Source organism: Elephantulus edwardii, unplaced genomic scaffold (genome assembly GCF_000299155.1).
Source record: "Elephantulus edwardii isolate Elephantulus edwardi_28Jun2011 unplaced genomic scaffold, EleEdw1.0 scaffold00452, whole genome shotgun sequence".
NCBI lineage: Eukaryota > Metazoa > Chordata > Mammalia > Macroscelidea > Macroscelididae > Elephantulus > Elephantulus edwardii.
In genome coordinates this window covers 696898-711722 of record NW_006400202.1, presented here as the reverse complement: position 1 = coordinate 711722, position 14825 = coordinate 696898, and the positions used below count along the sequence as shown (strand labels likewise).

Sequence of the window (14825 nt, the reverse complement as noted above, 5' to 3'; positions counted from 1 at the left end):
CTCCTTCCACTGTGGTTGCACCATTTTACACTTCCACCAACGGTGAATAAGGGTTCCAGTTTCTCCACAATCTCGCCAGTATTTGTTGCTTGCTGTTCTGTTAAATTTTTCTATTCTGACTGGGGTGAGATGATATCTCATAGGTGTTTGGGTTTGCATCTCTCTTAGAAGTAGGGATTTCGAACATTTCTTCATATGTTTGTTTACCATCTGAGTGTCTTCTTTGGTGAAGTGTCTGTTCATATCCTGTGCCCATTTTTTAATTGGATTGTTTACCTTTATCTTGTCTATTTTTTGTTTTTAACAGTATATTTTAGTTAGGGGAAAATGCACAGAGAAAATGAGTTTTCCATTCAATAATAATTCATAGATTTTATTTCATGGCATTAGGGGCAATCCCCTCAATGTAACAGGACTTCTCCACTCTTTTTCTGGTTTCACTCTTTCCAGTCACCCATCGTTTCTGCCTCTTCATTTTGAATAGCATCTTATTATTATATATTTTTTAAATCCTGCCCTCTAGCCAGCTATTGTTGATTGTTCTGAGAAGTCTATTCCTCAAAGATGTTAAAGATTTACTTATCTATCATTAGTGTGAAAGGTGATGATCAGAGTTTTCTTAGAAAACCCTGGGAGTGGGTTCAGCTCCAGGTTTAACAGGTGTCTAAGAGGCATAGTACTGGAGGTTCCACAAGTCTCTATCAGAGCAGTAAGTCTGGTCTTTTTTAAAAAAGATTTCCAATTTTCCATACTTCCCTCTCTCCCTTCTGTTGTGATCTTGATCAGAGTAGTTATAGTAGGCAACGTCTCGCTCTTCCATTCTCATTGTCAACACACTTATTGTGGTTGAGTCAGAACCGACTCTTAGCTGACCCTCCAGTGGACTTTGTGAGATTGTAAATCACATGGGAGAAGAATGTTCATTTTTCCTTAGCTGAGCTGTGGCTGATTTCAACTGCCAGTGAGATGCTGCTTTCAGGTAGCAGAGTAATTCCCTACGGACTAGCGCTCCAGACCACCCTGGTCTCCAAGAGTCAGAACTGATTCATGGTCGACCCTCTAGTGGGTTTTCAGGGGCAGTAAATCTCACGGGAGGAGATTGTCTGTCTTTCTGCTGTGGAGCAGCAGGTAGGTCTGAACTTCATGCCTTTGGGATTCCAGTGCAACTTCTTACCACTAGGCCACTTCTCAGAGCTTGTTGTTGTTATTGTTAGGTGCCGTTGAGTTGTAGACGACTCATAGCGACCCTATGAACGAAAGGCCTGAGCACAATGGTTAAAAAACTCCACCTCAAATACCTGTTCCTCCATGGTGACTTTTCAATGCCCAAGGTATAATGTAATAATTCCTTTCTTTTTCTCTCTGTCTTCCCCTAAGCACTTTTTCTTTATTTCCCCATCTCCTGGAGCCCTTGAGCTGCAGTAATAGATGTATCTTATGTCCCAATCTGTTACACCCCCCATGCCCCCACCCTTCAAATATAACTGAATCTAGTTTCACAAGGCAAAATTTATCTTAATCACAGTTAGGATATCTATTCTAATGTTACTTGATTCTTTTTTTTTTATAAAAGGCTGGTCATGACCAACTAGATTTATTTCACAATTGATTATTTGAACGAAAAAAAAAATAAAAACCAAACAAGAGAAACCCAAAACAACTGATTATTTGAGACACAAAAGTCAATGTTGGAGAACTGGTCACACTTCCCATTGATCTTCAGTTCTTTCTTCCCCGCTGCACCGGAGCTCTCTGGGAACATCCAAGTGGGTCACTGGATTCCCGCTCTAAGCAAGTGGGGATCCGGAGCCATGAAATACACACTGGCTGAAGCTAGCTGACTGAGACATGCTGAAACCTTGGAAATCAGGGCGTGAGATGTGAGACATGTGGGAGGGGGCTTCCCTTGAGGGTCCAGCTCTGTCTGGGGATAAGGTTCTGGCTACAGAAACTGAGTATGAGGCGAATGGAAGACAGATGTCCCCAGCTCCTGGGAAGGGGCTGTCCTCTGGAACTAATGAAGACACTGAGCCCTCAGGCACAACCTTGGAGGCGAGAGTAAGACAAGAAGAGCACCCCTGGGAAGCTAGGGAGACTGTACAGAGAGTCCAGGGGCAGGTGGCCAGGCCAGACTCACGGTCTGGAGACAGGGAGGGAGGTGCTGGTTGGCACAGCAACACAGGTGCCCTCACAGAGGATCAATGCCACTGGTGTGCAGTGCAGCCTGCCGGGACCATTAGGGGCTGCGTGACGCAGGCAGGGTCCTCTTTTCTGGGCTGTGTGGTCTGGGGAGCCTGCTACCTCCCTCCATCTGTGTATCTGTGCTTTGTGGCCAAGTAGTCCAGATTTGTGGAAGACTGATCCTAACAGCCTTCCCCCCTTTCAGATGCTGACACTTTGATAAGAGTTTCTGGTTCAGGTGGCTTCCTGGTCTGGAGGCCTAGCTAGGAGTTGGAAGTTCATGTGTTGTAGTTTTCTTTCTGACTAACTAAATGATTTTGGATCATTCCTTACCCTTGGGCCTTATTTTCCTCCCAGAAGAAGTAACATAAGCTGACATTCAGTGAGGCTGGCAGTGCCATAGCAGCTCAGCGACTTCTTTGTTTTGTGCGAGGTACTCTACCAATCAAATGCCAACAGCGCGCCTAAGTCATCCTGAAAATCTCTAACAGCCCAGCTTCACTTTCAAACACCTTTCTGATGACACTTTCAGCTCTGATTTGCTAACGTGTTAGACGCAGACTCCAGGTTCATGTTTGATGATAGTGAAAGAGGAAGAGTGGAATGACAGGGGTAAGGAGTGAGTGGACTGTGGTGGTAGGGCAGCAATGCCATCACAGGACATCTAGATGGACACTGGTTAGAGTGCAGGCAGGGGGAGGATGCAGGCAGGGAGGCAGTGGTTGCAGTCAAGTGGAATACGACTCAAAAGTGACCCCATGAAATCATTGAAAACCTTGTCCCATCCAGTGCCATCCTTCCAATCTCTGCCATACCTATTACTGAAGCCATTGTACCAGTCTATTTCATTGAGAGTCTTCCTGTCTTTCACTGAAGCTTTATCTTCCCAAGCAATAGGGAGACAGAGAAGGCTAGACACAATATTTAGGAAGCAATGAGATCCCTGAAGGAGCCAGCGTTTTCAGCACCATGGATAGCAGGGCACCACTGCTAGCAGCCCTACCACCCCTGCAGGTTAGAGAACCTTGGAGAGTGCCTACGAACCAGCTTCCCCATCCTGTGTTCTGAATCCCTGAAAATCAGCCACTGAAAACTCTACAGAGCACAGTTCAAGGGTCGTCATGAATTCAAACTGACCTGACAACCAGCGTGTGGTTTGTTCTTTGCCCTGCATCCAGATCATCACCAGAAGCTAAGTTTAATCCAAGGACGTGAAGCTAATTCATGTCTCTCTTCCAGGCCTTGGCCTCCATGATGCTCCTGCTGCATCCCTCTCCTCCGAAGCTTCACACTCCTGAGGATCTGCTGGCTCAGGCTGGGCTCGGGTTGTTCTCTCATTGACTGCCGTAAGAAGGCCTGTCTTCTCAGCCATTGTAGGGGCTTCCTGGGACAGGAATTTATCTTCTGTCCAACAAAGCTGAGCTACTCTCTTCCTATGACCTTTCCTGAAGGGCTACACAGAGCTGATGACACTAGGTCTTGAGAGAGAATGATGCTAAGCTGTTGTCTAGGTTTCTGGGGAACTTTGGGTGAGGGTGAGAGGCTCAGAGTGGTCAAGAGGACACAGTCTATCACCTCAGACGTCGGGCTCTGCCTGCTGCACAGCAAATGCAAAAGAGTCCCAGAGGCAAGTGGCATCCCGGGTCTCACATGCACACATGCAGGTGGGCTGAGTCCCTGTGAGAAGTGTGGGCATGGCCACCCAAGCCCACACTGGAGAGAGGGTCAGTCCTACATCGCAGGCCCGAGGTCGTCATCCTCCAAATTCCAGGCAAGAAAGCCTGACTGTTCTGAGGAAAACACTTTGCAAACTGAGTTAGCAGGAAATCCCTTGGAATTTTAGAAGGGTGGTGTGCCATCTTCTTTGTCTGGCCTAGCAGAATCCAAACAGGGAGGGTGGCACATCCACGGTGCCCCAGCCACGAAATCTCTCTCCTTTAGAATATTCTTCACAGGAGAGGTGAGACAGAAGGAAGGGAAGGTGCTCCTGTCTCCCGTGTGCAAGCAGGTGCAGCCATCCGTGAAATCTCTGCAGAACCTTAGCCAGAGAGTCCAGGGCCCTCAGAGAAAAGCATGCATCTCTCTCTCCGTTCCTCTGTTGTCTTTCTTGGGAGATGATCTACTTCAGACTCAGTCATTGTCTTCTTGTTTGGCTTTGCGCTTTGGCAGGAAATTTCTGCTCTTCACCTTTGGGCCTTCTTTCCTTCCTCTTTTTAGCAGATAAATCTCCTACCCACAGTATATCCTCCTAGCCCAGATGCTTCTCTTTCAACAGGGCAAAGTCGCTGAGGAAGAACTGATTGCTTTTCACTTCCAGTTTGAAGACCATTTGGGGAAGCTGTGGTTAGGGCCCAGCGGGAAGGGGCAAAGCCATGGCAGAACTCTCCTGAATTTCCAAACATGGCTTGTCCTGCTGAATCAATTGTTCTGCACTGCTTGGCTGCTCCTCAAGGGCTGGCCAGCTCTGAGGTCCACTCTGAACATTTCCTGTACTGATCTGAGTACGCACATCGTCAATGATTGGATGTGATGCTTACCCAAGGTCAGACACAGCCTGACCCAGAGGGCATGCTGAGCCTAAAGATTTGGGAGCTTGCCATCACCAGACCATGGCCTTAGCAAGGGAAGGACTTCCCAGAGGTACTGTGACAAGTGGCACAGAGAACAAGGAGCTTGTAATCAATATGCTGTGGGGACACAACACTCAGAGCCTCAACTGTCCACTCTGGAATTCCAGAAATCCTCAGCTCCCTCTCTCCAGAGACATTTTCCTCCTGATGGTCCTCTATCCTTGAGGAGGCAGAGCAATGACAGGCATCTGTACTTAGAGAGGGGGGGTGAGGCTCAGGGCACCAGCAGCTCGAGGTGCCTGGTGATAAAGGGGTATCCTGTCCACTCTGTCCTCCCTTCCTCTTTCCTGTGGTGGGAATGCCTGTTTTACAGTACAGAGAGTGCTCACACACATTATTTATGTCTCTTCAGCCAGAATGCTTCTAACCTTGAATAGGCAGAGCAAAGATAAGCATCTTATGAGGAGAAGGAGGCAGTGAGAGGGCAAAGCAGGGGAAGAAGGGACACCCACATTAACCACACCTTCATCCATGGGAAGGTCTGGGGGGCGCTCACATCCCAGACTCCTTTCAAAGGATATTCTACAGCACCAATTTGTGTTAAGATGCAAACACAGAAGCGAGGCTAGAATGGGGCTTCCAACTGGGTCTACCTGCTTGTGCAAAAATCTCATCTTCAGCCTTTGTTGTTGTTAAGTTCCGTCGAGTTGTAGACGACTCATAGCAACCCTAGGAACTTAAGATCTGAACACTTGCATAACTTTCATCTTCTCTCCAGGTTCATAGGGTTTCTGGAGGCAAGCTATTTTGGAAGTGGGTGCCAATCCTGCTTCCAAGCTTGTTTTAATCAGGGAGCTTCATCAAACACTTGTCCACCATGGGTGACTATTATCGCATTTGACACATCAGTGTCACAGTGGTCAGCATCAGCATCACAGCAACCACGAGTTACCTCTGTACAGCAAATGGACAGACCCGTGTTATACCACTTCAGCCCTTAAAGAACATCATAATCCAAGTGGCTGGCCCTGTCCTAACTTGCATTAGATGGTTGTTGTTGTTGTTAGGTGTCATAAAGTCAACCACAACTCACAGCCAGCCCGTGAACAACACATCAGAACCTTGCGGCATCCTGCTCCGTCCTCACGATCTCCACCACGCCCGAGTTCAGCATTCCAGTCACTGTGTTAGTTCATCTCATTGAGGATCGTCTCTTCTTTCGCTGGCCCTTTACTTTTCCCAGCATGATACGTTTTTCCAAGTACTGTTTCTTCATGACAACATGCCCAAAGAATGTGAGACAAAGTTTCACCATCCTTGCCTCGATGGAGCACCCTGCTTGTATTTCCTTCAAGATCAGTTTGTTGGGTTTTTTGTTGGAAGCCCATGGGATATTTGGTACATCTCTCTAAAACCATAATTCAAAGGTGCTGATACTCCTCTGTCATCTTATTCATTGTCCAACTTTCAGATGCACAGGAAGCAACTAAAAAGACCAAGGCTTGAATGAGGTGCACCTTAGTCTTTAAACAAACATCGTTGCTCTTTCCCCTGTTGGAGAGGTCCTTGAAAGTAGCTTTTCCCAGTGCAACATGTCTTTTTGTTTCTTCACTGCTGCTCCCATGGGTGTTGATTGTGGACCCAAGTAAGATGAAGTAATTTACAACTTGATTCTTTATCATGATGTGCTCTATTGCTCCAGTGGTAATTTCCCCCCCTTGATGATGAGATGTAATCCATACTGGAGGCTGTAGTCTTTGATCTGCAGTGTTTCAAATGTTTTCCACTTTTTGCTAATACAAGTTGCTGATGAGTCTTCTTCCAATTCTGATGACACATTCTTCTTCCTATAGTCCAGCCTCTAGTCAATGGTTAGCGGAAAAATGAATGTTGCTGTATTGCAATGATTTAATTTTACTTGGATCTACAATCAACAGTCAAGATAACTGCAGCCAAGAAATCAAAAGATGTGTTATATTGGAGAAATTGGCTGTAAAGGACTTCTCCAAAGTGTTATAGAGCAACAATGTCAGTGTAAAGACTAAGGTGCATGTGATCCAAGCCATGGCCTTTTCAATTCCTTTCTATACACAGCAAAGTTAGAGAGTGAATAAGGATGACACAAGAAGAGTTAAAGGCTAGGCTCAGAGCACTAATGCCCTATACCAGGGCAGCTCTAGTACCTGATGATAAAAGGGGTGTCCTCTCTGCTCTGCCCTTCCTTCCTTTTTCTCTCAGACAAAGGTCTATGGTGGTCACAAATCTTAGCAGAGAGGTTGTGCTCCCACACAGAATACTTGTGGCTTCAGCTAGAGTGCAAACAGAAATGGTTCTGTCTCACAGAGGACAGAAAATACTGGCCCAAGTTTCTCAGCCTATAGCTTCTGCCTCCTCAAACCAGAAAGAAGGGTCTGTCTGGGATAATCTCTGAAGCTTTCTCCCCTGTACCCACCATATCCTCAACAAACATCTCACTGCCACAGCTCCTTCTACATCCACACTGAATGCAAAGTGCTGCTTCAGTGCATCTTTAGAAAGGAATTCTGGGCACTGACACCAGACCTTCCCATGGATGAAGGTATGGTTAAATGTGGGGGTCCCTTCTTCCCTTGTCTCTGGACGTTTCCTCAGAAGAGATGAGCCAGGCATTCCCAGCGCAGCATGGTGGGATCCTGACATCGAGGAGGCTGAAGCTGTGCCTGGTAAGTTTGCAGGAGGTACACGGACCACAATCAGGAGGGCATGGAGGACCTGAGTAGGAGGGACAGAATGAGGGATGGAGCAGGGAAAGGCAGAGGACTGGGGAGAGAGAAAAGGGAAAGAAGGGAGAAGAAGACAGTAGACAAGAGGGAAAGGAGGGAGAGAAGGAGAAAGGAGGGAGGGAGAAGAGAGGATGGGGAAGAGGTGCGGGAGGGAGGCACAGACATAAAATAAGAGAAAAACTGAGACAGAGAGAGACACACAGAGATAGACAGGTAAAAAGATACATAGAGATGGAGAAAGACGCTCACTCACATACACGCTCACTGGAGTCTTCAGAATACCAGACAGAAGGAAAAATTGGAGCACAGCACCCCATTTTAGGCCAAAACCATTTGAGAAATAGGAAGACAGAGGCTGGGGGGAAGGTACTTGCCCCTAGTTACACTGTACATGGGCATTTAAGAATGTTATTGCTCAAGCAGACCTTAAGCCTGTTGGTAGGAAGCAAAACTCACGTTTGATGACAAAACGGAAAAACCTCATTCCCCAACCTCCCTTAGAAACCAGTAATCGAGTATGTGACCTAGGTCTCCAGTTCCCCTAAGAATCATGAACTTGGATCCATGAGATGAAGAGAGGAAACAGTCTCTTCAGGTGTGACTGGAAGAAGCTTGAGACTCCAGGGATGTGTCTGCAGCAGGGCTGTGGCCCATTTGGTGGCCAGCTCTACCCTGAGATCCTGACTATCACTGTTAGATTCCATCAAGTGTCAGAGACAGTAAGATTCACTCAAGATAGAGCAGGGTTCAGAGCTCTTGTACATATGGTTGCTATGAGTTGCAGGTGACTTGATGGCACATAACAACAACAAAAACAGCAACAGTATCCCCTTCCTATGTTACAATGACTTCTTCATGATCACTATACAGGTTCCACATGAGCACAATTAAGTGTTTCAGAATTCCCATTCTTCACAATGTCATCTGTAATTGTCACGATCCATACGACCTTTGCATGGTCAAGAAAACACAAGTAAACACCTTTCTGGTATTATTTGCCTTCACAGCCAAGACCCGTCTGACATCAGGGATGGTATCCCTTGTTCCATGTCCTCTTCTGAATCAACGTTTGAATTTCTCTGAGTTCCCGGTTGAGATGATAGACTGCTACAACCATTCTAAAAGTTTCTTTCAGAACAACTTTATTCCTGTGTGTTATCTTTCTTAAAGGAGAAGAATTGTTGGTGGGAAGCCCCGAACCTGGCTCTCCATTCATCCAATCATCCTATTAGCTCCACAACAACATGCCCCATCTTTTTAAAAAATGCATTTTCTTTTAAATTGTGATTTTAGTGACATTTTACAGAAAGGATGGGTTTTTATTCATTCATTGATACACATTTTCCTCCTCTCTCTCCCCCGATTCACTTTGTTTTGTCTGTCTTATCCCAGATTGCTAACTGTCGTATGTGTGATCATTTATCCCTTTCAGATAGTTCTTTGTTTCATCTATTCCAGTGTTGTGTCCATTATCTATCCATTCTCCCACCAATAGCCTTTCAACAAAGCCCTTTTCTAACTATCCCCAGTAAGAGTTGTTTATTAAGAGGCAGGGATACCTGGGAGAACTCTGGTGGCCTAGTGGCAAGAAGCTGCACTGCAATCCCAGAAGTATGAGGTTCAAATACACCAGATGCTGTGCTGGAGAAGAAGGAGCAATCTCCTCCTGTACCAGACAGATCTGATTTGACAGTACACACAAAAAAGAATAAATTTTTTTTTTAAAAGGCAGGGACACCTGCATGATTTCTGTTTCTGTTGCTTATTAAGTGCATGGGTTTGGGAAAGCCTTGTAACTCTGTTGTGCCTCAGTTTCCCCATGTATAAGGTGAGGAGAATACCCTGTGTCCCTCATTGCGTGTTTCTAAGGGAGCTCTGCTGGCCTCGGGGCTGCACTTCTTGAAAAATCTACCAGCTGCTCCTCGGGAGAAAGAAAGAAGGGCAGTTTCCTCTGGTTGCATCTTACAGTCTCAGAAGCCAAATAAAGGGTCACTAGGCACTGGAACTGACTCAATAGTAATGAGTTTAAGCATTAAAAAAAAAAAAAAGTTAAATGAGCTAACTAATGTGAAACAAGAGTCCAGACCTGGCAGAATCTGGGCCATTCCGGCAGCAGCAGGCTGGGTGGAGAGAGGACTGGAGGGCTGGCTCCCAGACACACAGGTGTTTAACCTGGCTCCGCCACAGATGGGCATGTGTGACTGTAGGCAAGGCCCGTCTCTTCTAGAGGTTGTTGCTGCATCTATACACAGTCTCTGGGTGACACTTCTCAGAGCCTGACTGTGCGTCCTACCTTGTCCCTGTTGCTGTCGCCTACCCATCCACCCTGAGCGCTTCAACTGCTTCATTTACTGTCCAAGGCGCCCTCCTTGGCTTGTCCCCACACAGCCACTGCTTATTGGACATCCCCCCTACCCCATCACCATGCTCAGTATTTCACCCCATACACCTGCAGCCTTTCCTGGTCCGTCACCTTTGCCTCTCCCACCAGCACCTCGCTGATGGCACATGGCCGGATTCTCCTGTGTCTCCTCCTCTCCCCAGCGGCCCCTCAGCCTGCAGCTCCTCCACCACCACCTCCCCAGGCTTGCTCCTGCCTGATGGATGGAACCTTTCTGCCATGTCCAGTTTCATCTAGCAACCACCTACCATTCCAGTCTCCTTGGTTCCTTCCTCCTCCATGTGTGCTCCAAACAACTACTTGGCAGCCACCAGGGACAAGTCTCTAAACTCTCCTCACATCACAACTGGATGCTTCTCTCATGCAGGCAGTATTTCCTGGGCGCTGAAGGCTGTGGACGGCCTGCCCTGGTCCCTACCAGTACCGGCTACCATTGAGCTGGTTCCTACTCCTGGCATCCCCAGGTGCGTCAGAGCAGACATGTGCTCCCTGCGTTTTTCAATGGTTGTGTTTCTTGGAACTGGATGACCAGACCTTTCTCCTGAGGCACTTTTGGATGGACCTCAACTTCCAACCTTTTGGCTAGCAGTCCTGAGGATTAACCATTTGTACAACCCAAGGATACTGGCCCCTAAGAGCAAGTTACTTTAAGTCTTTGAGCGTCAGTTTTCTTCTCTGCAATATGGGCACAAAAGGACTATAATATTCCTGGGGTCTCTGGGAGTGTGGGGATGCAAGTTTAGGGACTTGGCCCTGGTGACTGCCAACACCACACATGTGAAAGAAACGATCAGTTCTTGCTTTCTCTGTGGTATATTCTCTACGTCTCTGTTTTTGGCTGAGGTGATGGAAAGCTGGCAGGGAATAAACCTAAACCTGCCCTTACCCGGGCAATCCCCAGCCCCAGAGGAAGGAGGCTCCAGTGGGATCTCAGCAGCAGCTCAGCAAAATCTGGCCAGTCTCAGCCTCTGTTCTTCCTTCTCCCCTGGCTTCTGTTGGGAGCTATTTTTCTTCCCTGTGTCTGTCTTTCTAAAGGAAAAATCCCACTGAAAAAGCAAACAGAGAAGGAGGAAGCAGCGGCAGGAGATGGGGTGGAGGGAAATCAATCACCTCATTTCCAGGGCCATTAGCGTCGCCTGCCTGCCCACCAGGGCTATGGGGCTCGCTAGCTGGGGAGCCCCAGGTACTGGTTAATGGCACTGCTTCTCTCCCCACAACACTCCTCCTGCTCCCCAGCAGTGAGTGTGGGCAGCACATTAGCCCAAATGAAGAAAATGCACCTTAAATAAAACCCAAACAACACACCTGTTGCCATTGAGCCAACTCCAACTCTCAGAAAGGATTTCATTAGCAAGAACCCTCTAGAACTATATTTTCCAAACTCTGTGGAGACCTGACCTTTTTCAAGCTTCTCAGTTGACATGAGTGGCCTGGGATGAGCTCTGGTCCTTCCTTTGGGACACGTTTCTTGCATTCTTTGTTCCTCTTTCTCATTTCATAGTCCACAGCTCTCCCCCATCAGGACATATATCAAGGAGCTCTGATGGTTTGGTGGTAAGGAAGTACTCTGCTGATGCTAAGGTATGTTGTTCGAATCCGCCAGCCACTGGAGAAGGATGGGCAATCTCTTCCTATGCAATTTATTGGTCACCTATGGATCGGTTCCAACTCTATGGCAAACAACAACTTCCTGAGATACTGTGACTGAAGGGCTCCATACCAGGGGAGTAAGTGGCACACACAGTAGGTTATTAGCACACTAGATAAATGCTGTGGTTAATGTTACCATAAAGAAGAGGAACCCCAGGTCCTGCCCTTTGTGGGGCTTCTGCCTGCCCGGAGAGATAGGGGAATGACTAGGTGGGTACAAACCAGGGCTGGGAGCAAACCCCTCATGTCTTCAGGCTATAGTGGACGACACGCACCCCACTCTTCCCTGGAGGACCCCATCACCTCATTGTTCTCTGCATTGCTCTTAATTTCTGGCCCAATCTGAATCACAAACTGATCCTCAATGCCCCACACTGCTCCCAGGATCCTAAGGAATACGGCTTTGGAAGGATCAGGAAGTCAGCCCTAATTCTTGTACAGCTTCTGGGTCTAGGTCTTCAGTTGTTCCCACAAAGGCCTGTTTTAATCTTGGATAGGAAACCTGGACTTGCATTTTATACAAATCTTCCTTGTTGGGCCTCATAGTCTCCTAGGGGCAAAGCACTCTGGGGCTAACCAATAGGGGAGTAGTGTGGATCTACCAGGTGCTCTGTAGGAGAAAAATGTGGCTGTCTGCTTTGGCAAAGATCTGCAGCCTCTAGAACCAATACTAAATGGCAGTAAAAGACATTTCAGGGTCATTATGAGTGGAAATTATTGGCAGGGAGTTTGGTGTTGGTTTTCTATTAGGAGGACTTCCGCTCTTAGATTCTGGGGAACACAGCTGCTCCCTGGACCACCAGAGCCCTCCGCTGGTGGCGCCAGGGAAAGCTGCTTGGCAAGGTATGCCAAGTGGTGCTGCTGCTGCCCTCCAACCAGACACTGAACAGCATTTATGTGAAAGATAATGGTACTGGTGGGAGGAGTTGGGTCACTATTCAGACATGGACACTCAAGGTGTTGCTAGGCTGTTTCTAGGATGAGGGCTTCAGAGAAAGAGGCCATCCCTCTCTTCCTCCACGGTACAAGGTCTGGGGAGTTACTGCTGGGGTTCAGGCTGGAGAGGTGATGGGTGTTCATTTCAGATAGGATCATGGCCTCACCCTCTCATCTGGCTCTAACGGAGCTTCCACTGGACTCTCTCTCTCTCTCTCTCTCTCTCTGTCTCTCTCTCTCTCTCTCTCTCTCCAATCCCGGTTGGATGTTCTGTAACTCCCCAGCCTAGCCCTCTCTTGGGCCAGGCCACGGTCTTTTCCCTGGGAGCTGGGGGTGGTCCTGATTCAGGCACCACGCACTACCGGAGTACTGTTGCCCACAGGTCCCTGACTCACAGCGAGGCGGCCAGCTCTGGGCTCTCACATCCGGTTAGGGACACGGTGGCCCCCACACCCTGGGGCGCCGCAGCCTGCATGACCTGCACTGCGCCCCTACAAATGCGCTAACCCCATACTTCCGGCTTCTTGCGCCCCCTCACCAGTACCCTGTGATAGCCACACTCACTCTACCGGGTTGGGGACCCTGTTGGACGCCCGCCCTTGGGGGTAGCCATTGTGGAGATAAAAGGTGACTTCCAACGGTAGGGCTTGGGCACGAGGGCTGTACCTGTGAGATAAGGGTTTGCGTTCAGAGAGGAGCAGACATTTCCATTTCTTTTCCCCACAAGGAACGTGGAAGAACAACCCCTGCCTTCCCGAAGTCTGGAGCTACAATGGGGAGGGGAGCGAAGCTGCAGGGGCGTGATGGGGTCCTGGGCCCTCAGCAGGTCTTTAACTCTGGATCCAGAGCCCTCTCACTCCCTCAGCCGCTGGACCGGCCAGTGCGGAGCCCACAGCGGGGGCCGGGGACACTCACGGGTTGTGTTATACTTGACGCCGTTGAAGTACTCTGGGCATGGCCTCTCTACCAGGGCTCCGGCCCCGCTACGGGGCCAGCACGTCCCGATCTGATCCAAGGTCGTGTTGCAGTAGGAGTAGGGACCTGGCAATAGGAGAGAGAGGAGCGGGGCTCAGACGGGTGGTGGGGCACTGGGCGCTGGGCGCGCAGGACGCGGGGTGGTGGGATTGTAGGGTCTCTGCGCATAACGGGCGCACAGGGAAGGAGCCCACGTCGCCCCGCTCCGCCTGCCTCTCACCTACCCTCGACGTCCGAGGGCGACCCCCAGCCATCCAACAGCAGCTCTTCGTCCAGGGCCAGGCTGCAGTTTGCCTCCAGCAGGCTCTGAAGCAGCGCCTCTTCCATCTCCCGAGCGCGCGGAGAGGGCGTGTGAGTGCGCGCCGCTCGCGGCGACCCAGGATGGGCGCGAGAGTGAGCGGCGGGGATGGCGCGGGGACCTGGGTGACCCGGGTCCAGCTCCGACCTGCTGGGCGGCTTCCTCGGTGCTCCAGGAGCTGCCAAGTCGGGACCTTCCCCTTGGAGAGGGACTGCGGGGCGCACGAACTGGGGTCCACCCACTCTGGCGCGGCCAATGGCGACGTGAGGGGCGGAGCGGACAGCGCCTCCAGCCCCCAGCCTGCTGGTCCGGCCTCGCGATGGTCTTTACAGACCCAGGGTTGCTAACACCCGCGATTTCCGAAGGAAAATGGTGGGCATGGAGAGCATGCACCAAACGCAGCGTTCGAGGATCGCGGGCTCGAGGGCTGCAGGGGACAAGAGCTCCCGCCCGCCGAAGAAACTCAAGCAGCCCTCCCTAACTGCCAGTGGTGAGTGGCTCGCCGCCTGATTTCTTCTTCCTGAGTCCTCACAGGAGAGGGTGGGGGACGCAGGGTGTGATGTAGTGACAAGCAGAGTCCAGATCTGCTCTGGAAAAGAAGACTCTGGCCACAGGGAGGAAAAGGAACTGGAGTGACGGGAAGGAAAGCAGGGAGACCGCACAGTGATCAAGATAAGATGCAGCGACCTGGCTAGGCTGGGGGCGCTGGGCTGTAGAGGAAGGGGTGCATTAGACTTGGTGAGGAGAAACTGGAGTGAAGCGTGCTTCGTGCTTCGGTGGCTTTGAGCAGTGGTCGCGAGGCAGGGATAACTCCAGGTCTCCGCTTGGGTGACAGGAGGAGGGAGCGAGGGGTGGGAAGGGGATAGTTAAACGCTTGTATGTAACGAAATGGGGAAATCTAAGAAAATAACCCACTGGTGTTACTCAGTAGACGTCAGATATCCAAATCTTACTGTTCTGGGCACCAGAGAGTAAAGTGAAGCAATGAGAACGTGTGACATCTTCCCTTTTACAAGGTCAGGTCTATCGTCTATCAGAAAGTGGCTCCCAGA

General features: G+C 49.4%; 1 protein-coding gene across 2 annotated transcripts in view; it reads right to left on the bottom strand.

The window, feature by feature from the left end:
• The window catches only part of CRHR2 (corticotropin releasing hormone receptor 2), a 42119-nt gene extending 28317 nt beyond the window's left edge, over positions 1-13802 (bottom strand). For both annotated transcript variants that reach the window (XM_006902793.1, XM_006902794.1), the window contains exons 1-2: positions 13700-13802; positions 13416-13541 (exon numbers count right to left, since the gene is read on the bottom strand). In XM_006902793.1, the coding sequence (XP_006902855.1) occupies positions 13416-13541; positions 13700-13802 (229 nt within the window). The remainder of the gene's footprint in view (positions 1-13415; positions 13542-13699) is intronic.
• Positions 13803-14825: the final 1023 nt, after the last annotated feature.